At 41.3% G+C, this 27,195-nt stretch overlaps 1 protein-coding gene across 2 annotated transcripts; it reads right to left on the bottom strand.

The window, feature by feature from the left end:
• Positions 1-1,287: 1,287 nt before the first annotated feature.
• On the bottom strand, positions 1,288-27,195 carry dus1l (dihydrouridine synthase 1-like (S. cerevisiae)). 2 transcript variants are annotated; one of them, XM_017713743.2, is made up of 14 exons: positions 27,139-27,195; positions 25,137-25,381; positions 24,087-24,195; positions 21,375-21,425; positions 19,929-20,041; positions 19,763-19,845; positions 19,107-19,210; positions 18,555-18,702; positions 13,064-13,160; positions 11,743-11,828; positions 10,686-10,852; positions 7,263-7,300; positions 4,505-4,580; positions 3,570-3,712 (listed from the first exon to the last, which is right to left on the bottom strand). In XM_017713743.2, the coding sequence occupies exons 2-14, from the start codon at positions 25,371-25,373 to the stop codon at positions 3,570-3,572; spliced, it is 1,452 nt and encodes a 483-aa protein (XP_017569232.1). In that variant the 5' UTR covers positions 25,374-25,381; positions 27,139-27,195. The 2 variants fall into 2 exon arrangements, with proteins under 2 accessions (XP_037400866.1, XP_017569232.1); XM_037544969.1 differs by lacking the exon at positions 27,139-27,195 and having other exon boundaries at positions 1,288-3,712; positions 25,137-25,373.

Below are 27,195 nucleotides of genomic sequence, written 5' to 3' on the forward strand. Positions count from 1 at the left end.
ATTTTTGCATACAGATGTTTTGCTGTGCCTTCCGCCCGAAGACTGCTGGGATAGACTCCAGCACCCCCCGCGACCCTGACGTAGAAGTGGCTTCGAAAATGGATGGATGGATGTTTTGCTGTTTTAATTATAGTGTTGATATGGGGCATGCACAAAGGGGAATTCCACCAATTTTTCAAAAATCCTCCATAATTCAGTGTGTGAGATATGAACAGAGAGATTCAGAGGGGTCTGTTGTGAAATGGTTCAGATGTCTTTACAGTGGTGGTGATAGGAACCAGGGGTTGCCATGACTACAACACAAATATAGACATTTTATTTAATATCCAGAACCACCAGTGAACCTACATGAGTCTTCTGAGTTTATATGAAATGTTTATGATGTGAATAAAGTTTAAGGCCAAAATCTTCTCAAAAGTAACATAAAACAGCGTCTCAGTCATCAGGCAGTGAATTCATAATTTCATGTAGTAACTTTCTGTGAGAAAGCTTTTAGAGGTGGACATCTGGTTAATAATAATAGTAATTCATTTGAGACGGATTCTCAGAGAGAATAAATCATTCTCCAATCTCTCGTTATCCCTTAGAATTAAACGGGCTGTTTTTGTTACTGTGTTTAAGACTGATATATGTAAATGAGTTCTGATTGGCTGTCCTATATTGCACCTCAATCAAAAAGCACTGGAGCTGAAACCCTTTATAACTTCAGTGTGAGTGGGTGGAGCTAAACTGCTGTAGCCTGAGGAGGTGTATATTTAGGGCGTGTGTGTGTGTGTGTGTGTGTATGTATATGTGTATATATATACACTTTTTTTTCTTACATATTTAGTTTTTTTGTATTTAAATTCTATAAGGGGGCTACCCACTGAAGATTTTCACTCACTTTCCATTTGTGTAAATGTGATGTGACAATAAACATGATTTGATTTGATGTCGGTTGTTAGGACAAGCTCAGAACAAACTGTTTTTGCTGTTCAATTTTCATATATTTACAGTTTACATACTAATTTTAAAGGGTCATGGGACACTTAACAGTTCAATTGTTTTTTTTGTTTTTTTTTGAAAATCACTGGAAAGGCTTTCTATACTATACATCACTGCAATTTTTTATCTCATCTAAAAACTGAAAAATGTCATTACAAATATAACTTCATAAAAATCAGAATTAAAAACTAACAGATTCAGATCATTTAAATTTCCCTGCTTTGAAAATATGTGAAACTCACCTGATTACCCAGAGAAAACAAACTGCATTTGAGAAATCATTTGGAGAGAGTCAAACAGATCACAGCAGTTTTAAAAATGTTTTAATTCCTTATAAAAACTCATTAAACATTAAAAACAGGCTTAAATAAAATAACCCACTCCTGATTTATGAAAAATGCCTTTAGCACACAAACAGTCCTGATTTTGTCCCCAGATGACAGAGCAGGATTTCTTCATTATGCAAGCCTACAGTGATGTTCATGGACATATGCTAGATTTATGGTTATCAATCTGACTTCTGAGACTAAATTGCCTTAATTTTTTGCTCAGCATATTAACCAATAAACCCAGCTCTGTAATAACCCCTGGTTTCTCACTGCACTACTACAGCGGTTCGGCTCACTGTACGTTCACCAGAAGAGGGTGAAACGTGACTTTGGTATGAGATCAACCCACAAATGATGTGATTTGTCCTCAGCGGTGGCCGATTCAGGGAAGGAAATACTAGAATTAAATTAATGTTTAAAAAGGCGAAAAAGAACCTCAGTGTGTGTTTCACAAAGCAGTTTTCTCGGGAAACTTAAAAGAACTCAACCGTTAAAGTTCAATCAACACATTAAAAGCACTGCCTAGTATTTGGTCGTACGATGGAGATCAGGCTGAAAAACGCTGGCGTGTCCCTTTAAGCCCAAAGGCTGCAGCCTTAGCAAAAGGGTGTGTTGGCTGGTATCAATAGTGGAACCTTTTTTGGTGCTATACAGAACCATCTACAGCACATTCCCCATCAATCTGAAGAACCATTTAACAAGGCAAAGAACTGTTTAACCATGCAAAACGTCCTTTGAGAAATTGTTCTGTACATAACCAATTTCTTGAATAAAGACCCCTTGAAGAACCATCTTTTTTAAGAATGTAATGGTTAACGAGATTTCTGTTAGTCCTCACTTTGGGCTTAAATTATCCAGCTGTACTTAAACACTGCTTTGCAAAATACACCCTACATCAGTGGTGCTCTGGTGGGACCCCCAGATGGTACATCCATATGTTGGAAACTGGGATTGAGCAAAAAATGAGATTCCAGTTGAAGAACCACTGCCCTGAAAAGAGGTGAACATGGAGGAGTTGTACTTTTCTTCTCCTCTAGTAACTCAAGAGTCCCAGAAATCTCCACAGACCACACAGTCCTTCACCCAGAGGTCAGCAGCAGCAGCAGCAGCAACAGGCAGCAATGGGTGCCTGCAGTGCTGCCCTAACAGAACAGAGTGGGAACTACGGAAGCGAAAAACAGCATAAAAGTTCTGTTACTGAGTCAAATGTGCTGGAATTACCAAAATATATCCACCGAGATGAGCATCATGTACAAGTTGCCAGTTTGAGAGAAACTCCCTGGTGCCTTCACTCTAGAGCTGAATGATTTGGGGAAAATATCTAATTGCAATTTTTCTGGCAAATACTGCAACTACAGTTTAAATTGTGATTACAATATATAAATTCTTTTGGCCAAGAAGTTCAGAACAAGGCTTGAGGCTTGAATGCAGTGAGCCAAACTGCCAATAAGTTATGGCTGTGATGTCCCAGCACTCGGAGGTTTGGTTGCCTCTGATGGGTCTTACTCACCTATAGGCAGTTCTCAAGCTCGGTGTTCTAAAATTTCAATATCCCCTCTTAAAGATTAAGACATTTTTGAAAAAGCATTTTTTTTTTATAATTGCAGCTATTATGATTTAAAAACTGCACTTTCTTAATCTTTCAGCCCTACTACATTCACTGGTCATTTTCTCAGAAACATCTAAGGACTGCCCAAGGACTCTTATTGGTGTAGTGTAGGGTACTTGTCCAGGCAGGGAACTGAACCCCTGTCTACAGCATAGAAAGCAGAGGTGTTACCCACTACACTATACCAGCCACATCCCAAAACATCCAAGCCAATAGAAACTGACTGCTGATGGTGGGTGCAGCTACCAAGAGGGTTTCTAAAAGGTAGCCAGTGGGTGGAGCTACAAGTGAGGAGTTTGATAAAGTGGCCAGTGGGTGGAGTTACAAGGGAGGGGTTTCTCATAAAGAAGCCAGTGGGTGCAGAGGGAGGCAGTAACAGATGGGCTACAGTCTGTAACTGTAAACGTACATAAGTGTAAGGAGGAACACAACCTAGAAGCAGCGTTTATAGCTGTTCTCATTGATGCCATAGTTCCCACTCTTTGTCTCTGTAGGGCAGAATAAAGCCTAGAGCCTCTGGTTTGACTCATTTGTTGCGTTTACAGCATGTAGGAGTTCCTTTTGCACAGTGGATGCTAAAAGTTCCATTTTAGCTCCTGGATGTTGAGTAAGAACTGCAATGAGGAGTAAATATTCCTTGGCCTTCTTCAGGCCAGAGCCTGGGCTGCAGGCTGATCGGGTACTGTGGCACAAGGCTCTGTCTGGACAGAGCTACTTCCGTTTATCTGTCCGCTGCTCACTCCTGAGCTCCCCTGCTTCTGGGCCTTGGTTTTGAATCTCAAGCCGTGACCTTCAGACCAGAATTAACAGGTCAATTCAGTATTCGGTTTAAGCAGCAGGACAGCAGAGGCTGCGTGTTATGGTTACTGTCTTCACAACTGAATTTATTCACTATTAACAGCTTGAATTGTTAAAATTTTTAGATTTTACAAAGATATTTTACTATGCAGAATTTGGCTGTTGCATGGAGAGGATTAAAGGGGAATGTGATATTTCAAAATTCACACATAGTTTAGTTCTTGAGATAGAGAGATTCAGAGCGGTTTGGTGTGAAATGGTTCAAATGTGTTTACAATGGTGGTGATATGGATTGACAATAATGTAGACATTTTATTTACTATCCAAAGCCACCAGAGAGCCTACACAAGTCTTCTGAGTTCATATGGAATGTTGATGATGGAAAATTATAAGAAATATTTGAAATTATAAGTTTTCTTTGGGGACTATTTTGCCTCACAGCGCCCTGCATATTATGTATCCCTCCACCATGAATGGAGTTTAAGTTCTCAAAACTATCATAAAACAGTATCTCAGTCATCAGGCAGTGAATTCATAACCGTTTCCTGTAGGAACTTTCTGTGAGGGAGCTTTTAGGAGGTGGACGTCTGGTTCCTATCAGCACCATTGTGAATAATTCTGACTCGGTAAGTTTCTCTAGAACAGCGTTTCACACTAAACCGCTCTGAATGACTGTTTACATCTTAGACAGTTAATTATGCGGAAAAAGACAATGAAATTTCCCTTTAACCGATGCCTCCATAATCCATATAGTAGAGCTCGTCACTCTGTCTGAGATACTCACTTGGACAATCAGCAACTTCTTTGTAAGCCTTTTTCTTACAGCAGCCACGACACAAGTTAAAGACGCACTTATTTCCCTGTAAAAGAGAGAAACGGTTGAAACAAGAGGAACACTTCACTGCAGGTCACAGTTAATGAGGCTGCATGTCAACCACGTAAATCTACATGAACATTTATAAAAAGTTATTCCAGACAGCAGCAGTTCTGATACAATTTTGTTGACTTAAGTATCAAGTGATACTTTTTGCTGACTTTAAGTGTAATTAACACACAGTTATGACACCTTACAACAGCTGGCGTTTCAACAGCGCTGTGTATTTCACAGCTCATCTCCTGTTTCTAAGTGTCTATTTCACACACAACTATTTAAATATTACACTAGACATTTTAAACCTGATAAAATTTCTAACCCAAGTTGTTCTTAAGGACGTCACAAAATGGCCTGAAACTGTTTACAGAGATTTTGAATAAATAGTCCATTAATCAGTGATCCAACAGATTAGATATTGTAATCAATAACCAAATATAGTGTTGGCTAACAGAGGATATTAATTCTCTCACAGAGGGTCGGCCTTAGACTGTCTGCATAGAAGATTGTAGACACTGGAAAGCCGCTGGGTTCACAGACAGGCCTGTGTGTACCTACTGACACAGTGAAGAGGGGCAAGTTGACCTTGAAAGGTGAAGCAGGCTGGTAAAAACTGGGTGAAACCAGTTTTTAGGAGTGAGCTCATCATGCAATGACCAAACCGATGGACGAAGAGATGCACCTATTATAGAATGAGCTTATATCAAAATCTGAGGGGGGGAAATCAAACTACCCCAGATAAATGGTATAAACTGTTGTGTGGATCACTGTACTGCAGTTTGTGCAGTCGGGTCTCTCTGTGCCGCTTGATGCTGAAATACAGAAGAAGCATTTTTCCCCTCTTTCCGCAAACTCAGCGTCTGAAGACTCTCCTTTTTGACCTCTTAAGAACTTCAGGCAGTTATTAGTGTGAGTGTTTAGCTGGTATTTAAAGATTTCTTTTTTATTCATAACAATGTTGGAGGTTTGGGGTTGAAAGGGACAGCCCATGATCCAGACAATGTCGTGCATCAAAACAGCTTTTCACTGAGAACTATATATTATGCACAGAAAAGGAATTTCTTCTAGCAGCATCGCAGAGAAAGTAAGACAAGACGTGCCCTCATAAAGCAGCTTTTCATTAGACAAACTGTACAAACTTTCCATTTTAGTGAAAATATTGTCACTGTCCAAAGAAAAACATGTATCCTCATTTTTGCAGATTTTTTCTGCATCATCTGAACACATTGCCTGTTCTTTATATTGTTTTTCAAATTTCAATCTACATAGAGACATTATAAAGGAAGAAGAGACAAAATTAAGTAGTTAAATTAGGATTAGATTAATAGACCCTTATCAGTCCCACAATGGGGAAATTTCACCTCCACATTTAACGTATCCATGCAGTGAAACACCACATACACTCGGAGCGGTGAGCAGCCCTATCTGCAGCACCCAGGGAGCAGTTGGGGGTTGGGTGTCTTGCTCAAGGGCACTTCAGTCATGTACTGTCAGCTCAGGGGATCAACCCAGCGACCTTCCAGTCACAGGGCTGGTTCCCTAACCTCCAGCCCACAACTGCCCCTGTATAGAAAAAATGAATAGGAAAGCTAGTGATGCTCAACGTGGTGGGAAAGTCTTGACTGCCCCCGTATAAGGAAAAATTAATAGGAAAGCCAGTGATTCTCAATGTGGTGGTAAAATCCCAACATTCAATTAAAATAGCCAATCAGATAAAGCCACATGCAGAAAAAGCTCTCAGTGTGGAGATATGGGCGCATATTAGTCAAAACAACCTGTTATTTCAGCCAAAAATGACAAGCAACTTATGTGCATCAGATTTTACCAGATTTTGAAACATGCAGATTTCAATTTCAGGTTTTTAGGGAAAATCAAATAAAATATCCTTGCTGTCCAAAGAAAAACAATGTACCCCATTTTTGCAGATTTTTAGTTTTTTACATCATCTGAATGCAGTGCCTGTCCTTTATATTGTGTCCAAATTTCATGAAGAATGGACCAATAGCAATACTCTAAAAGTACCTTTCCTGTAAAGTTACTCTTTTGAAAACACTTGCTTTGGCTTTTCTGTTATGATTTATAACTTGAAACAGAAAAACACTTCAGAAAAGTCACTTTACTGTAAGATCAAAGAAAACAAACTGTCTCAGGGCATTGCTATAGGACTTCATAAAGATCTTATGAGCACAAATATGATACAGAACTCTGTCATAGCACAGTCTCAGTATCACAACCTTCACAACAGAGTATTTAAGTTTCAGTGTCAGCAAAACAGCGTCAGAGCATTTTTTTTAAAGTGCTCATATTAGTTGAGTAACATTATCAACACCATAAACACACTGAGCTATAAAGCCAGCTGTCATAACCTGCTGAACTTTCACCCCAGAAAGTGTTACGACACCAAGTCTGCAAAAACAAACAGGTGTTGTGTCAACCTGACGCTGCAGTCGACAAAAGCAGCCTTTATCAGAACTGCTGCTGACTGGAATAAGCCTTTATAAATGTTTACATAGCTTTATGTGATGTTATGTAGCCTTATGAACACTGACCTGCAGTAAATAAGCCTAATTAATTCCTAACACTTTCGTATTTAGAGTAAGTGCAATAAAACATGCACATTTTAAAATAACCATTAAAGAGAATCTAAAGATGGAAGAATGTGGTTACTTACTTTAGGGTTTCCACACTGCTCACATTTGATGTATTTGGCTGCAGAGCAGAAAGAGAAGAGTTACAGTGTGCATAGCCACTTGTAGTACTTATATGTATACACACACACACACACACACACACAAACATTTGTCTTACTATACATATGAGAACATCCATAGGTTTCTACTGATTTTTGTGTTACTGTAGTTAAATAATACTACACCTAAACCTAAACCCAACCTTAAGCTCAGTATCCAAAAGGCTATTTTTCTGCTGTTTTCAAATAATAAAAGTAATTGTGGTGAAAACATCACAATTCTCACAGTCCTCACTTGAACAAAAGTTCATATAGTCTTATCATAGTAATGACATGGGCTCCTCACAAGTATAGCAATACAAGTGTGTGTGTGTGTGCCCTTGTATTGCATATACATATATACACACACACTACATCATATTACAAGTGGGCGGTGGGGCTCAGTAATATGTAAAAGGTGATTATCGGTGCGAGAATAAAAAGACTATTTACTGTTATTTACTGTTAACCCTCTGGGATTGATGAACATGCTGGTATGTCAAATTCAATGTTTCTCATGTTTCTACTAATATCTTTGTGATGATCAAGCTGAGAAATCCAGTTCAAACACTTCCTGAATCTGTAGAGCCACCCTTTTCATTCCATCTTATGACAAGATCATACGAGACTCATATCCGGAGTTATGAGCCTATGAAGAGGGGCTGAGATACACGTCATCTGCTTCTCACCGTGTGGAGCTGGTGGAGTCGTGAGTCCATCTACATTCTACGTGAAACCGAGGTGAACATCCGAGTCTCTGAGGTGGGAGTCAAAGTTGTGTCTTTGAGGTTTGCGTCCGAGACTCAAGTCCCTGAGGTTTGAGTCCTAGTTGACTCTGGAGATTTGAGGCAGAGTCAAGACTCAAGTCCCTGAGGTGAGAGTCTGAGACTTGATCTCTGGGGTGACTGCCTGAGCTGAGTCTCTGAGGCGAGAGTCCAAGTGGTTCGAGTAGAGTCTCTGAGGTTCGAGTCAGAGTAGAGTCTCTGAGGTTCGAGTCAGAGTAGAGTCTCTGAGGTTCGAGTCAGAGTAGAGTCTCTGAGGTTCGAGTCCGAACAGAGTCTCTGAGGTTCGAGTCCGAACAGAGTCTCTGAGGTTCGAGTCAGAGTAGAGTCTCTGAGGTTCGAGTCTGAACAGAGTCTCTGAGGTTCGAGTCCGGAGTTATGAGCCTATGAAGAGGGGCAGAGAACCTCAGGAAATCACTAAGGACTGATCGTCACACCAGAAACCATTCTTCATTTCATTCATTTTCACTGGGTTACTCAAGTTATTACATTATTAAATGTGTTACTGTGTGTATGGAGAGAAATAATCAATAATCATGGCTTTTTTTTGCTTGAAAATATCATGCTAATTATTTTGTTATATCGCCCAGTCCTAATGCACAACTGAAACTGTTGGTGATAAAATGTTTTTAAGGCAGATATACGACATTAAAATACACTATTGTTCAAAAAGTATTCACACGCATATGAACTTGAGTAAGAGAAAGGTTTTTCACAAGGGTTAGGAGTGTGTTCATGGGAATTTTTGACCGTTCTTCCAGAACCGCATTTGTGAGGTCAGACTTGGCTCACAGTCTCCACTCTAATTAATCCCAAAGGTGTTCTGTGGGGCTGAGGTCAGGACTCTGTGCAGGTCAGTTAAGTTCTTCCACACCAAACTCACTCATCCATGTCTTTATGGACCCCACACCATAAACCCCCTTCCACCAAACTTTACACATGGCAAAATGCAGTCAAACAAGTACCATTTTCCTGGCAACTGCCAAACCCTGACTCTTTCATCGGATTGCCAGATGGAGAAGCGTGATTCGTCACTCCAGAGAACATGTCTCCACTGCTCTAGAGTCCAGTAACAGCACTTTACACACTGCATTCCACGCTTTGCATGCTGCTTGGTGATGTAACGCTTGGATGCAACTGCTCAGCCATGGAAACCCATTCCATGAAGCTCTCTACGCTGTTCTTGAGCTAATCTGAAGGCCACATGAAGTTTGGAGGTCTGTATTGATTGACTCTGCACACTATGCGCCTCATCATCTGCTGACCCCACGCTGTCATTTTACGTGGCCAACCACTTCCTGGCTGAGTTGCTGTTATTCCCAATCACTTCCACTTTGTTATAATACCACTGACAGTTGACTGTGGAATATTTAGTAGCGAGGAAATTTCACGACTGGACTTACACAGGCGGCGTCCTATCATGGTACCATGCTGGAATTCACTGAGCTCCTGAGAGTGACCCATTCTTTCACTAATGTTTGTAGAAGCAGTCTGCAGGCCTAGGTGCTTGGTTTTATACACCTGTGGCAATGAAAGTGATTGGAACACCTGAATTCAATGATTTGGATAGGTGAGTGAAAGCTTTTGGCAATATAGTGTAAATCAGTCCACTCCGAGTCAACAACTAGTCTAAGAGGGCTGGACGTAATCTCATAACAAGGATACATGTCTGAGAACAACTTGGTGAGCTTTTGGTGCTGAAATCCATCACTAACAAGAGTATGAACCCTATAAACTCCACTCCCAAACTCCTCTGATTTTTAGCCATTCTAACTTAAACCCATGGGCTAACATAGAGGCATTATAAAGGAGGAGGAGACAAAATGAGCAGTTGAAAAATGAAAGCTAGTGATGCTCAATATGGCAGGGAAAGTCCCACCATTCAATTAAAATAGCCAATCTGCTAAAGCCACAAGCATATTAGCCAAAACAGCCTGCGATTTGAGATCAACATTACAACAAATCTATGTGCAACAGATTTTTGCCAGATTTTGAAACATGCAACTTTCAGTTTCAGTTTTTTAGGTCTCTGTCCATTCAGAGACAGCAGGCTGGTCTTGTATGAGCGGAAATCACCACCTGGGAAAAACTCCAAGTGGACAGACTTCCCTATAAGGGCTTTGGGCTAATGAGAGGCTTACTGCCCCTTCTTTGAGCTCCGCCTTCAAGAGATGCAGAATTGGTTTAGAAATTTCACTCTCAGCTCATTTCTGCCCACATTTATCTCAAAATGTCTCACCTTCTTGTTACAGAAGCTCATCTGGACCCTTGAGACAGGTCACTATAAGCTTCACCTCTTGCTCAGAAGTATAACATTTGGTTTTGAAGCAGCTGCTTCTGAGTTCAGTTCTCTGCTCAGGACTGTCTGTCTCTACCTGAACGCTCTAATCTTCTCCCCAAAGGGCCGCTGTGGTTGCAGGAGCGAGGACCTGACAACTGAGACCTACTGACTACAACAGTGGAGTCAGATGTGCTTGAGTGAGCTGAGATGGCCCTTTACGCAGAAGATTAGACTGTCCCTGACACAGTCCCTGCTGTAGCTGTTTTATGACCGCTGTGTCATTGGGTCATCATAAACACTCACGTTTCAGCTCAGGACAGAAGTTCTTGTGGGGGTTCCTGGCTTTCTTCTTCTGCTTGTTTTTGGACAGTGAGTCATTTGGGCTGTCGCTGTCCTCCAGTGCCCTCTTCATGCTCACCGCCTTCATCTGCAGAGCTTTCTGACCGTTCTCCCGGCCCGGATCCTTCGGCCTGCAAAAACAGAGTCAGAACTGATCGGCTGGTATGTGTGATTACAGGTTTAGAGAGTTTTACAAACAAAACATCACAGTTGTCGGTGCATTTAGCAGAAAAAACTTTAACAGAAGAAAGAAAGAAAAAAATAAAAAAAACAAAAGAAAACATCTTTACCTTGAACGGAATATCATGGAACAAAAGTTTATCAATCTTGCTTAAAAAAGGGCAAAAATGGAGATTCGAGGTTTTGATCCAGCAGGGATGATATATTAAAATAAGCATAACTACTCTTCTTTCTCTTCTGATAACAAAATAAAATTACTATTATATAATAAACAGTTACACTTCTAAAATCTGATTGGTCAAGCCAAGTTTGAAACTTCTATAAAAATAAATAAATAATATATCTAATTCATTAATTAATTCAAAGGTTATTTCAATAAATAAAAAGGTTAAAAAAATAAAACAAGTAAAAATGCAATAAATACATAACAGAAAAGGGGATATATTAATAGCATTCAAAAATAAATCTTAAAATACTAAAGGTGAATAAAATACATAAAAATACACAAAGGAAAAAACAAAAACAGATGCTAAAGTAAAGAAATATGTTTTTACTAAGTATGAATAACACTTAAATAAAACACAGGCATTGTTAATAATAATCATCATCATCATCATCATCATCATCAATTACTACTGCTATTCACTACTATTAATAAAAATACTAATAGTATCTAAATAGTATCTAAAATAACTACTAGTCCCAGACTTGATTTCCGTCATAATGCTAATGTGGTCTTAACTGATTCTCCTCCTGTTTAATGATGATCTTTGTGCTGTGACAGTCTGAATTAAATTTAGCTGTGTCTGTTCGGGAATAAAATCAGAGAGAGTTTACTAACGCAGGTCTGACGTAGGGCTGGCAGATCCAGTGAGGGAGAGGCAGTCCGGTGTGATGCCTCTCTGACTCCTCTTTGGCCATTTCCTTCTGAAACCACACAGTACAGTACAGTCATCACTGTTGCTTCATCACAGTCACTGCATCACCGTCGCTGCATCGCAGTCACATCACAGTCATCAGTCATTACTGTCGCTACATCACAGTCACTGCATCACTGTCGCTGCATCGCAGTCACATCACAGTCATCAGTCATTACTGTCGCTACATCCGTCATCAGTCACTGCATCACAGTTAGTCGCTGCATCACAGTCAGTCACTGCCACTGCATCAGTCATCACAGTCACTGTATCACAGTCCCTGCATCAGTCATTACTGTTGCTACATCACGGTCAGTCACTGCATCACAGTCAATCACTATCACTGCATCACAGTCCCTGCATCAGTCATTACTGTCTCTGCATCAGTCAGTCACTGCATCACAGTCAGTCACAGCCACTGCATCAGTCACTGCATCACAGTCATCACAGTCCCTGCATCAGTCATTACTGTCACTACATCACAGTCAGTCACTGCATCACAGCCACTGCATCAGTCATCACTGTCACTGCATCACAGTCCCTGCATCACAGCCACAGCATCTGTCACTGCATCACAGCCACTGCATCACAGTCATGAGTCAGTCAGTCACTGCATCAGTCACTGCATCACAGTCCCTGCATCAGTCATTACTGTTGCTACATCACAGTCAGTCGCTGCATCACAGTCACAGTCACTGCATCACAGTCAGTCACAGTCACTGCATCACAGTCAGTCACTGCATCAGTCACTGCATCAGTCACTGCATCAGTCACTGCATCAGTCACTGCATCAGTCATCACTGCATAACATTGTTAAAAATATCAAGGCCAAGTCCAAGCAGCAAAAACAGCCAATTTGAATTCAGTTTTTGTGATGTCACAAAAAAAAAACCCAACTAATTTACATATATCCGCATATTCAGCCTGCAGCAATTTAGTCCCACCCACCCACACTGAACTTATGAGTGTTTCAGCCCGGTCAGCCTTATAAATGAGGCAGAATACAGGACAGCCAATCAGAACAGAGCTCATTTAACCCTTCCAGGTTTAAAGGTACAGTAACAAAAACACAAACTGTTTAGTTATAAGGGATAAAGAGAGGCTGAAAAACTGTCAAAATTAATTCTGAACATTTCTGGTACATAAACCCAGACAAATGTTCAGTGAACCTCAGAGCAAGAAAACTACAATATGCTGAGCCCAGACGCTGTGGGCAGTGTAGTGGATCTCTCCTCCTGTGTGTACCTGGCAGCGCTGCTTCAGCTGTCTGTTCACCTCCTCTATTCCTGCCAGGTTTTTGGCTTTGGCCAGCTCTTCCCTCAGGTCCTGATGGATCTGCAGTCTGATTGGGGTAAAAGAAAAAAGAAAAGAAAAAATAAAAAGCAAAAAAAAAAAAAAACACTGATCATACTGACTGAATTAAAAAGCATCTGTGTGGTAAATATTTACTAGTGCTGATGGTTTGCAGCTGGAGTTCAGGGTAATATGGTAAAAATTAACATGTTACTTTCTCCTGTAATGATGTAGTATGACATTACTAGCCATGTTTACATGTAGCCTAATCATCCGTTAACAATCCGACTGATAGAATATGTCCAATTGAGGCCATTCAGAATACAATCTCTATCTGACTGAACCAAGTGGTTAATCCTGTAAAGAACTTGTGAAATAGAAAAATAATAACCATGTAAACGCCTGTATCTGATTACACTCCCTATTGGAAAATTTAAGTCCGTTCTGCATGTGTGTTGCGTCATAGTGAAAGTTTATACCGTTCAACATTGCTGAGCAGAAACTGGTTTACAGAGGAGACGAAGTTTATACTCTGATCTTTAAAAGACGGCAGTGGGACGGACATCCAGCTTGTGTGTCTGAGAATGCTTCTTTAATAAGGACATGTAAAGGGCGTTTTCTTGAGTCTGACATCATTTTAAAACAATTAAAAACACAAACGCTGCCCACTGCTGCTCATCTCACTCTGACTGGACTCATGTGATGCTGGTTGTCATGGTATCATCTACTTGTAGTGAGAATATGAACAGAGATTTTTATCAGATTGTTGAGTAGAGTGAGAATAAACCCTTCAGTCTTAATCTGTAATCAGACTGTATTCAATCATCCATCCATCCATCCATCCATCCATCCATCCATCCATCCATCCATCCATCCATCCATCCATCCATCCATCCTCTTCCGCTTCTCCGGGGTTCGGGTCGCGGGGGCAGCATCCTCAGCAATGAGGCCCAGACCTCCCTTTCCCCAGCCACTTCCACTAGCTCCCTGGGAGGAATTCTGAGGCGCTCCCAGGCCAGCTGGGCGATATAGTCACGTCAGCATGTCATGGGTCTTCCCCGGGGTCTCCTCCCCGATGGACTTGCCTGTGACACCTCCCAAGGGAGGCGTCCAGGAGGCATCCTAACAAGATGCCCGAACCACCTCAACTGGCTCCTCTCGACGTGGAGAAGCAGCGGCTCTACGGGAGTCCCTCCCAGATGACCGAACTTCTCACCCTATCTCTAAGGGAGAGTCCAGCCACCCTGCGGAGGAAACTCATTTCGGCCTCTTGTATTCGCAATCTCACTCTTTCGGTCATTACCCAAAGCTCATGACCATAGTTGAGGGTGGGAACGTAGATCGACCAGTAAATCGAGAGCCTTGCCTTATGGCTCAGCTCTTTCTGTACCACAACAGACCGGTAAAGAGCCCGCATCACTGCTGACCCAGCACCAATCCGCCTGTCAATCTCCCGCTCCCTTGTACCATCACTCCTGAACAAGACCCCGAGATACTTGATCTCCTCCACTTGAGGCAAGAGCTCATCCCCGACCCAGAGAGGGCTCTCCACCCTTTCCCGCGTGAGAACCATGGCCTCAGATTTGGAGGTACTGATCCTCATCCCGGTCGCTTCACACTCAGCTGCAAACCGATCCAGTGAAAGCTGAAGTTCACAGCCTGATGTCCCCAATAGGACCACATCATCTGCAAACAGCAGCGATGTGACCCTGAGGTCACCAAACCGGACACCCTCCATCCCCTGACTGCACCTAGAAATTCTATCCATAAAAATTATGAATAGAATCGGTGACAAAGGGCAGCCCTGATGGAATCCAACTCTCACTGGGAACAAGTCTGACTTACTGCCGGCCATGTGAACCAAACTCCAGCTTTGTTTGTACAGGGCCTGAATGGCTCGTAGCAAAGAGCCATGTACCCCGTACTCCCGAAGCACCTCCCACAGAATACCCCGGGGAACACAGTCGAATGCCTTCTCCAAATCCACAAAGCACATGTGGACTGGTTGGGCAAACTCCCATGAACCCTCCAGAATCCTGGAGAGGGTAAAGAGTTGGTCCAGTGTTCCACGACCAGGGCGGAACCCGCACTGCTCCTCCTGAATCCGAGGTTCGACTATAAGCCGGACTCTCTTCTCCAGTACCCCTGCATAGACCTTACCAGGGAGGCTGAGGAGTGTGATTCCCCTGTAGTTGGAACACACCCTCCGGTCCCCTTTTTAAAAAGAGGCACCACCACCCCAGTCTGCCAATCCAGTGGCACCACCCCCGATGTCCACGCAATGTTGAAAAGGCGTGTCAGCCAAGACAGCCCCACAACATCCAGAGCCTTGAGGAACTCGGGACGGATCTCATCCACCCCTGGAGCCCTGCCGCCAAGGAGCTTTTTAACTACCTTAGCGACTTCGGCCTCAGTAATGGACAAGCCTATTCCCGTGTCCCCAGACTCTGCCTCCTCACTGGAGAACGTGTTGGTGGGATTGAGAAGGTCCTCAAAGTATTCCTTCCACCGCCCAATGACGTCTTCAGTCGAAGTCAACAGCACACCATCTCCACTATATACAGTGCTAGTGGCACACTGCTTTCCCCTTCTGAGTCGCCTGACGGTTTGCCAGAATCTTTTCGGAACCAACTTAAAGTCACTTTCCAAGGCCTCACCGAACTCTTCCCACACCCAGGTTTTTGCCTTGGCAACGACTGAAGCCGCAGATCGCTTGTCCTGTCGATACCTGCAAGCTGCCTCTGGTGTCCTACAGGCCAACCATGTCCGGTAGGACTCCTTATTCAGCTTGACGGCATCTCTCACCTGGGGTGTCCACCACCGGGTTCGAGGATTACCGCCCCAACAGGCACCAACTACCTTGCGACCACAGCTACAGTCAGCCGCTTCAACAATGGAGGAGCGGAACATGGTCCATTCTGAGTCAGTGTCCCCCACCTCCCCCGATATCTGGTCAAAGTTCTGACGGAGGTGTGAGTTGAAGATCAATCTGACAGGTTCTTCTGCCAGACGTTCCCAGCAAACCCTCACTAACCCTCTGTATTCAATCAGATTGGAGAAAATACTTGCATGTAAACACAGACACACTTACTGCCTTAAGAATTAGGTTACTTTTCTCTTGGAGAACAATCTTAATTACACTTGATGCATTTAAAACAATACACATCCATCAGTTTCCATCCTTGTACATAATTTGCATGTGTGACACCTGCAACAGTAGATCCGCCCACCCCCCACCCCTCTGCCCCTATTTAGTCATCTCCGATTCCAACCACTAGTTAGGACCCACCCCATCACATGATACCACCAGCACTTCCTCTGAGTCTTGTGAAGCTCCATGGAATCTTGACACCCTGCCTCTAACACAACATCACTGGACAGCTGAATGCAGAGGAGGAGACGCTATCAGTCAGCTCTGTTATGTCAGCTGACAAATGAATGCACTGGCTAGCATTGCGCTGAGTGATGGGGGAGACAGGGGTGAGGCTGGGGAGCAAGGACATCTGTGCTCTTTTGGACTCCCTGACACGGATATATCCAATACAATCAGTCAGATCGGAATACATGTGCTGTTTTCCAATCTGTACAATCATTTAGCGTTACTCTGGCAGCAGTGCCAAAATCAAGTGAAAACCTGTAAGCAGCAGAAAAGCAACACGTCTCACCTTTTTCTCCTTCATCTTGCTTTAATATCTGAGCTGTTCAAAGCAAATTATCTAGCAGCAAAGGCTTGCTCGGTCTGAGAGTGAGAATAATAGCCACATTTTAAGTATTTTTACAGGCTACATATTCAAGATAGTGAGGAAATTTATTGATAAAATATATCCTTGAGTCATCATTAAGAAAAGGTTTGCAGCAATCGTTAATTTAGAAATCATTAAAACAGAGTATAGAATCATTCTAACCAAGGCTGGCTGGCTTAGATAGGGGAAATACAGCCTTTTTATTAAAAACAAGCTAGCTTTTAGTGAAGAAACAGATAAGCAGCAAGCAAGAATGGGTCATAACTCTTAAAGAATTAAGAAGATGCCCAGCTCGGAGTTGAGAAACCCCATTATGGAGAAGTCGTAAACATGGTCCTTGTCAGAAAAAGCGTATAGGTGTCAAAAAGTAAATTTAACATAGTGAATATAATGATAGCCAATGGGAACCCTAGGATGGTCAGCGAGGAGGAGTGAAGAAATCACCCCAGGGAGGGGCACTGACCATATTTGAAAAACATAAAAACTGATGTAATGCGTTGAATCTTTGCATTTTGGCGATCCAGGAGCCGACTTGTCACCTGAAACTTAATAAATGAAGATGACCTTTTCCTTCCTCAACAGAACCATCGGCTGAAGTTTGGTTTTTCACCAACCTTCTGCAAGAATGCTTTTTAATCTTTTTGACTGCATTAGCCTTTTTGCATTTTGCAAGAATCCTTTGTTTTTAATCACCCTTTTTTGTATTACAGAACAAAATAATTTAGCACGACAACTTAACTTAGAATTAATTGATAAGTAACAACACGCGTTTCATCTGCATCGTTCAGGACTCAGGGTAGGAGGGTGAGGCGCTCCGAGTCCTGACAATAGAATAGTTTTTGAGCCAATTAAGTGATTTAAGTTCTCCCATCAATATATTTTCCCCACACTGGTGGTTTATATGTGAGGTCATTTGATTAATTCTGTAATTACAGCTCTTAACAATGTGTTTACATTGCAATAATGATACAATTATTAATAATGATACAATAAAATACAATTTACTGTGCAGCTGTAGTAGCTAACAAGCAGTGCTAACAAATGGAACTGTGCAAATAGAAAAATTGACAAAGATACATTAGCATGGTTAAAAAAAACAAAACAAAAAGACTAGTACGCTGCAAAAAATAGTACCTTGTGAAGTGAAATGATCTTAAATATAGTCAATATATCTAATATTTCCCATTGTGAGCTGGTTGTGCACAGATCAATAGATTATCAAACTTATTTCTGGTCAGTATTTAGTTGTTTTATGTGATTTTGTTTAGTAAAATTCTCTCACCATACTGCCAGATAATTTTGCTGGTTTGAATCTCATCTCATCTCACGCAAAAATATCTGCCACCATAGTGAGGTCATTTTACTTAAAATCACTTAAAAAAAAAAAAAAAAAGTCAAGAAATATGATAAACTTAATCTTAAATTAAGATAAGAACAATCTCAACTGGAGGAATATTAGATTTACAGACCATATTTGATCATTTTACTTGACAAGAGACCATTGCAGTGAAGCTTCCGTATTCAAGGCTGAATTTTGTCCGTACTTTTAATAGTGTACTCTCACTTTTACTGTACTAAGTCATATTACATCAGACCTGAAAGTAAACCCTGCAGAACGTCAGATCTACAGGAGCAGAAGAACTATAAGAAGGTTCTTCCTGCAGCATCAGTTAGGATCAGTTAACCTGACAGAGACATACGTGTGGTGCCAGAGTTTGAAGAGGTGAGCTCGGACGAAGGACAGCGTGCAGGGCGGGTGTTTCTGAACCACCTCCAGATATTCCTCTGCCATCTCCCACACAGGAGGGCTGCGGCCCTCAAACAGCGCCGGGTTGTGCAGGTTCCCCTCTGAGTTCCCACAAACACAGAGAAACAAAGAGTTTATACATTGGGCCTGTTCGTCTATGAGCTGCAAACTAGTGATGCACTGAAACAGACATTGCTGGCTGAAAGAGAAACAAACTCAGGACACACAGGAATGAAAAGCAAAACTGACAATCGACAAAAGCTGATCAACTTAATGCTAAGTTAAATTATTAAAAGTAAACTAAAATAATTACAGTATGTGGGCTAAAGGATGTGCCAAGGACTCCAGTGTTCTCCACAGCAAAGAATGGCTGGTCATCCAAGGCAATAAATCCCATAATTTTACGAACCTGGACCAAGATTCTTATTCAAATTTTTCTGTTCCACCTTAAATGCTAAAATGTAACTGCTGCACGATTTAAGGTGGAATGGAAACAGAGGTTTACCTGCACTCATCACTCCCTGAACTCCAGTCTCCTCCATACAGCGCTGCACGTCGCTCAAATGCTGGATGTTTCCGTTGGCGAAAACGGGGATTTTTACAGCCTCCCTGCAGAACAGGAATAGAGACCACTTAGAACAGATATAGAACTGAACTATTTTTTGTGGCATAACAAAAACAATGAATGTAAAACGACCTTAGTTTGCATATATGGACCATTTAGACCAGGAAATGTATGTTTACATCCATTAAAGGGTGGAGAAGCAAATGTTGTTCAAATTTGTCTGAATTGTACTTTATTTGATTTGACGTTGTTATACATGCTATAGAAGTTGATATACCTACTAAGCTACTTCAGTAAACAGTATATGGCACTGAATCGTGATGCAAGTTAGACATTATGATGTTCCAGACATTTGCTTGAGAATATTTTCTCTAACTGGGCCTTAATGAACTTTAATTAAAGACCCCTGCTCTAGATACTACTGCAGTGCCACCGTAAGAGAACAGCAAGAGTGCTTACAACAGATGCAGCCTTGCCAACATTTTAACTTGAATTTCCCTGTAAAGTCTTTTTTCTTTTTTAAAATCAATGCACATTCCACAATACAAGCGCTTTAAATGTGACCAGCTCTACTGACCGATGATAGAAGCTCTTACCGTACAGCTTTAATGTGCTCCCAACTCGCAACACCAGTCAGAGCCCCTTTCTGATCTTTGGTTCTGCCGTGAACTGTGAGCAGCTGTGACAGGGAGAAAGGAGGACAAACTAAACCCATAGACACAAATACAGGATTCAAAAGCAGTGGATTAATCAGGGCTCTACCTGGCAACCCGCCTTTTCCAGCATCTTGGCGTATTTCACTGTTTTCTCCACCTCGGGGAAGACACGGATTTTGCATGTGACCGGCACCAACAGTTTCTCATTTGCTAGTTTAACTGTGGAAGAAAGGCAGAAGTTACTTTTACAGAAGTTTTTTTTTTCATATTATTTATCAGAATCGGGCAGAGCAGACAGACAAAACTGTTACACATATTCAAGAGAAGATACGACATAAGTGAAAAATAAAATGGAAAATAAAAAGAAGGGAGAAATTGACGTAAAGAATATGTACATACAATCACACCCAGAAGTTAAATGTGCTGCTGAAAATAGCTTAACACATCCTCTACATGTAGTGTAGTATAATGTGTTTATTACGTTTAGGGGAAAATAGCAAAACTTTTGCCATAACTTTTGCACAGGACAGATTTTATGTTTCATTATTTTCCCCAGTGTGTTAAATCCAGCAAATAAGCAGTACTTATGTATTAAAATATGCAGTAGTGTGTCTCTGTAGGGATGTGTAACTTATTTACACTCAGAAAATCAACAACAACATGGAATTTCAGTTGGGGCGCACAAACCTTTGCACATGACTGCACGTCTACAGTCTGAAAATTATGTTACTTCCAATATAATACAAATTGTACAACAGGTAGTTCTGGCCACGCGAGCTGATTGGTTGAGAACCATTCTAACTGTGCTGTTATTTCACCATAACAACACAGGTTTTTCACAAACACTGCATCACTCCACTGAGACGCTGTTGCTAAGCAACGACTTTGACAGCTGTAAGAGACGCTCAACCTGGAATAAGCCAGAAATTAACCCAATACCATTTGCCAAACTAAATGGGCTGTAAGATGCTATACAGATTGGCTGGAACAAAGCAGCCTTAATACTGATCTGGCAAAAAATGACAACACTGAGCTGAACTTGATATTGGGTCAGTTTTATGGCTCAGTCTGATTTGGTCAGACTCTGAAGATCAGACTCCACATTTGGCGAATGGTACTGGGTTCATTTCTGTCACAGCTGCCGGCTGAAAAGCTGCTCAGTGGTGATGACAGTTTGGGAATGTAAGGAGCCGGAGAACGAACTGCCAGCTATGCAGTAAGTGGGCGGAGCTTGTTACTCTGACATAGCAACAAGCTGCTTGTTAAGGAACTATAATTTGGTGGAAGGAACTGCAAACATTAAAACATATTAAACGCTGCATTCATGGCCCAGTTTATTCATTTTTCTTTATTTAACTGCTGAACAAAAGCAATAGAACACAGAGGGAGTGTGTTATCGCCAATAACAGCACGGCTGTGATGATCTATGGCGACCAAATCACAGCCCTGATGTTATTTCGTGATAACACACTCGCTCTTGGGTTCTACTGCTTAAATATCACATGCATACATTAGTACAGTGGCACATTACAGTAAGGAGCTGTAAACGTACTCATCCTCTCCAGCAGCTCCCACTCGTCCTGCAAGAACACTCCATAATGCCCTTAAAGAAGAACACAGAGAACAGTGTTGAGTGTTTACAGAGATCAGCAGCACCATTAACACAAATTCTGAATATTTCATCACCAAACGTTTCAGTCTGTGAAATTCTTCTTCTAGAAGAACACCTTCTTCTAAGGCTGGAGAAACTTTAATGCAACTAGTTGCATGATGCGAGCTGCCTGCAACACTCTTCACAGATGAAAGCAGGTTCACACTGAGCACATGTGACAGACGTGACAGAGTCTGGAGACGCCGTGGAGAGCGATCTGCTGCTTTGGCAGTGGGTGGGCCGCACAGCCCTCCATGTGCTCGCCAGAGGTAGCCTGACTGCCATTAGGTACAGAGGTGAGATCCTCAAATCCCTTGTGAGACCATATTCTGGTGCGGTTGGCCTTGGGTTCCTCCTAATGCTGGACAATGCTAGACCTCATGTGGCTGGAGTGTGTCAGCAGCTCCTGCAAGATGAAGGCATTGAAGCTATGGACTGGCCCGCCCGTTCCCCAGACCTGAATCCGACTGAGCACATCTGGGACATCATGTCTCGCTCCATCCATCAACGTCACATTGCACCACAGACTGTCCAGGAGTTGGCAGATGCTTTAGTCCAGGTCTGGGAGGAGATCCCTCAGGACACCATCCGCCACCTCATCAGGAGCATGCCCAGGCATTGTAGGGAGGTCATACAGGCACGTGGAGGCCACACACACAATACTGAGCCTCATTTTGACTTGTTTTAAGGACATTACATCAAAGTTGGATCAGCCTGTAGTGTGTTTTTCCACTTTAATTTTGTGTGTGACTCCAAATCCAGGCCTCCATTGGTTAATAAATTTGATTTCCATTGATGATTTTTGTGATTTTGTTGTCAACACTTTCAACTTTGCACAGAACAAAGTATTCAATAAGAATATTTCATTCATTCAGATCTAGGATGTGTTATTTGAGTGTTCCCTTTGTTTTTTTTGAGCAGTGCATTTTACCAGCACATTTACTTCATTTATAGGAGCTGTAATAATAATAATAATAATAATAATAATAATAATAATAATAATAATAATAATAATAACAACAACAACATATATATATATATATATATAAATAACATTTTATGTTTATAGCACACTTTTCATGACCATCAGCTCAAGGTGCCTTACAGGGGGGGAAAAAACTGTTTTTTCAGAATTCTTGCATAATCAAGATGTAAAATCATTCAGAGTGGTTTAAGTTCTAGAGAAACTTACAGAGTCAGAACTGTTGACTGGTCACTGGTGGTGACAGGAACCAGATGTTCACCTTTAAAAGCTCCCTCACAGAAAGTTCCTATATGAAATGGTTATAATTCACGGCCTGATGACTGAAACGCTGTTTTATGATCGTTCTGAGAAGGTTTAGACCTTAAACTGCATTCATGGTGGAGGGATACATAACATGCAGGGCGCTGTGAGACAAAATAGTCCCCAAAGAAAACTTATTATTTCAGATTTTCCACTATTTTCCATCATCAACATTCCATATAAACTCAGACGGCTCATGTAGGTTCACTGGTGGTTCTGGATATTAAATAAAATGTCTATATTTGTGTTGTAGTCATGGTGACCCCTGGTTCTTATCACCACCACTGTGAAGACATCTGAACCATTTTACACCAAACAGCTCTGAATCTCTCTGTTTACATCTTAAACACTCAATTATACACACGCCTAAAAAGTAGTCTTAAGATTCTACTTAAAAAATTCAGAATTTCGTAGAACAAAATAAAATTCCAAAATAAAACTCAAAAGTCTTAATATTCTTCTTATAAGATCCAGAACAAAAACCAAAACAAAAATGAACTCGCATCTAAAATGAAAAGTCTTAAGATTCTTTTTAAAAGACATAAAAATCCAGAATTTCATACAGACTCAGGAGGCTCGCTCCATAATCGTAGAACCACTAAAAGCTGACTAACCCAAGGAACAGAACTCTGAACATGGAACTACCAACAGATTGGGTGACACAGACCTCAGCAGGACTGGAGCAGAGTCTGAGGAAGTAAAAGACCCTGCAGATATACTGGAGCTCGGGAATGTAAACATTTATAAACAAAACGTAAATTTTTTTTTATTAAAGTTGTCATGTTATTGGGGTGATGTGGTCTGATAGATTACATGTGCGCTCCATATGTTTTATAAGGGACTGCAGCTCTTGTGCTGGGTCTTCTATTGCTTGGTGTTTTACTCGCTCACTCACTCTGCTCACAGGAAACTCTGTGTTTTGTGTTAGGACTGTTCATGTTTGGTAAATCTGACCATCACACTCCCCGACTTCAGCTCACAAGAGCTGCTTGATTATTTGTAACTCTTGGGATTTCAAACAGGTAAGAGGGGCAGACGATGCAGGAGTCTACTCTTGTCTAGTTCCTCAGGTCAGAGAACAGGGACCATCCCCTGATCACTGGTCAGGGAGGTTGTGTAGTTAGCTCTTGATTTAGTTTTTATATCTGCAGCTCTCAGTTTCAGAGCAGGCAAGTGTGGTTATGTTTTGTTGTTTTCTTTGGTCTTATTCTCAGTTAGATCCTCCCACTGTGACGCCTGATGTCAAAGCACTGTGTTTTTATTGCAGTTTGATTTTACTGATCCCACAAAACATGGGATCGTAATGACAGTTTACAGACATAACTGACCTCTTTTAGCGATCATCTGAGGACACCCTAAGTTCAGGTCGATGGCATCACAGTAGTTCTGGGCAAGCAGAGCCGCCTGAACAAAGACTTCTGGGTCATTTGCACAAAACTGTGAACACAGACACACAAAAACACACATCAGCAAACTCTCTCTCAGTGCAATAAATACCACAGTTACAAACAAGCTCTCAGAATTAGTAGTTAATTCTAATGTTTTTAGCATGTATGCTGGCCAAATGAGAGCTTATTTACTTGTATGTGTGTGAGTACTGATCCCTCAGTCAAATAAATGCTACTTTGCTATTAAGTAAACACAACTTACAAAATAGAAGGCTAAACAGGCAATGTGCCCACTTGAGCAGTGCTTACATACTACATCAAACTTTATTTAAAAAAAGAAAAAAAGTCCTTTAAAATTAAAGGGTTAATAAGACTTTTATAGAGCTGATATCAGAACGTGCTGGATGGGATACGGGAGAATGAAAAATGAATGTCATCCAGCCCTATAACTGTCCCATAAATTCTTTAAATAGATCATTTTGAAGAACACATTTTAAAGAAGAAATATCGGCTAAGTCAGTTTCAATATCAGTACTGGAAAAGTAAAAGTGATACTTTGCCATCTGTAACTATCATTTATTGTTATTATTATAATTTCAGGTGGGCAATTTGGCAAAAATAACATTACGATACTTGATGTTCACATTATATGATATGTCACAGTATTTTTTTTCCAGACATCTAATCAGTTGGAATAGAGAAAAAAAAAGAACCTACTTTTTTTTTTTTTAATTCTAAACAGTATCTAGCACTAAACCCAGTTAAACAGGACTAATTTTACTATCTTTATAATGAAACATGCAGTTGGACAATGTTCTACAAGTACTGATGGTTTACAACATATAATGTGACATAATTCATCATGATAGTGATATATGGTCAGCTCTGATTATAATAACACAGAATATCATGAGATCATAATATCACTGACAAAATTATTGTGATACAGACATCCAGCTTCAATTGTCCACTCCCAACTATGACTCTGACCTGTGTAATGAGGGGCCGGTCCTCCGAGCTGACTTCGTTGTAAAGGTTCTCTCGGCGGTAGTTGGCATCTCTCAGGAAGACCTGGGCGTGCAGCATGGGCGTGTAGCAGAGCTGAGCGCCGTGCCTGCGGCTCAGCAGCCGCCAGGCCAGCTCGCTCTGCTCCACCATGGGCGCGAGGATGTACTGCGCAGACTGCAGAGTCTCCCTCCAAAACTCGAAACCCTGCAGCTTCTCCATGACGCCACCTGCGGAGTTAAAGCATTAAAGGGACTGTCTGAGCTTTTTCCTCACACACATTGAGTCACAGACTACCTTTTTATTCTATTCCCAGTAAAAACAGCCATTAATACTATTTCTACAACAAAGGTACAAACAGTGTAAATGTTCCCTCAAAGGTACAGCAGCGCATTTAAGGTCTGATTGTGAACCTTAAAGTTTTTTCCAGGCGAAAAGTTTGTATTTGTACCTTTTTATAACCAAATGTTTCAAAACAGAACAGTAAAATAAAAGCCTGGAGGCGAGAGGGGGGCGTGTGGAGTCAGTACAGCTTAGAACATATTTCAGTGGATTATGGTTCAGTTATGCTCCCTGACTAAAGGTACTGAGATGGACCCTTGAGGGTCCCAGTGTCAAGAGGGGAACTGACCCAGAAACAGTTTAGTACCTTTATTACTGAGAGTGTAAAGCAACAGGTTTGAATTGGCCCTGCATAAACACAAGCATCCAAATTAGCACAGCTACATCACATCCTCAGACTCTACTTATAATAAATATCACCATAATAAATGAATATGTGACTGTAATAGTGAGTATTCTGGCTGTAAACCTTCAGTTACTGGTTTTCCTCCATCTGTAAAGGAAGAATGTGTATTAAATTGATCCAAACCATTTCTAAGATCTTATACACTCTGTTCTGTTATCAGGCCTTACTGTAAGACAGTAATAACATCAGCTGAATTGGCAGTAGTGTAGAGTTTCTAAAGGCTTTCTGCTGTGTCACTCTCATTCATCACCCTGTGGAAACTTCTGGAGGGTCATTTCTGCGCTAGAGCTTATTTTAGAAGCATGCTAAAGCATACCCCATTCACAAAAAGACCAAATGTAGTTTAGAAAAACTGACTACTGAACAGCAATCAGCAGACCACTGATCACACCTTCATAAGGAAGACCTAACCTGCTCGACCTAACAGTGAAACATAATCTCTTTTAGATTCAATTTGTAACTGTGTGCCAACAGTAAACATACATTCCACTCTGTGGATTTTACTAAAGGAGAATTAATTCACTGCCTGATGACTGAGACACTGTTTCGTGATAGTTTTGAGAACCTATATTCTATTCATGGTGGAGGGATACATAACATGCAGGGCGCTGTGAGGCAAAATAGTCCCCAAAGGAAACTTATTATTTCAGATGTTCCACTATTTTCCATCATCAACATTCCATATAAACTAAGAAGACTCGTGTAGGTTCTCTGGTGGTTCTGGATAGTAAAGGTCTATATCTGTGTTGTAGTCATGGCGACCCCTGGTTCCTATCACCACCACTGTAAAGACATCTGCACCATTTCACACCAAACAAGTCTGAATCTCTCTGTTTACACCTTAAACACTGAAGTACGCCGAGATTTTGAACTGTAAAAATGGTGAAATTCCCCTTTAAGAATAAAGTCAGGCTGGAAACTTTGCTAAATAGCCTAAATACAGCATGCAGTTCCCATTAAGCCGGGATCCTCTTTAACAGGACAATCTCTGTAGGGTTATGTTTGTGTCCGTTCATAGATATAATCATTCTCTCTCTCTCGATGATCAACATTAAGCGCTGGTTTCGATTTTAGTCCCAAATTACAGGGATTACAGTAAACTCTAAAATCTGACCCTCACACATTACTGACGCCCATCCAGCATTAGGGAGGTGATCACTGACTATAACCTACAAATAACCCCACTTCTACAAATCTGTGGTTTATATTGAGGAAAACAAATTAAAGGTCTTCACTTACAGCCGCCACACCGTGCTCTCGGTGGCGCGTCGCAGGAAGACGCGTCCGTGGAGGAAC

The sequence above is a fragment of the Pygocentrus nattereri genome, chromosome 14 (assembly GCF_015220715.1).
Source record: "Pygocentrus nattereri isolate fPygNat1 chromosome 14, fPygNat1.pri, whole genome shotgun sequence".
In the NCBI taxonomy this organism is placed as follows: Eukaryota; Metazoa; Chordata; class Actinopteri; order Characiformes; family Serrasalmidae; genus Pygocentrus; species Pygocentrus nattereri.

Coding starts and splice junctions, on each gene's coding strand:
- dus1l (XM_037544969.1), bottom strand. CDS start 25,373: ATGGAGAAGCTGCAGGGTTTCGAGTTTTGGAGGGAGACTCTGCAGTCT. Junction 7,301..10,685: donor CTTCTGTCCTGAGCTGAAAC/GTGAGTGTTTAT, acceptor TCTGCTCTGCAG/CCAAATACATCAAATGTGAG. Junction 3,713..4,504: donor AGAAGTTGCTGATTGTCCAA/GTGAGTATCTCA, acceptor TCTGGTCTGAAG/GTCACGGCTTGAGATTCAAA.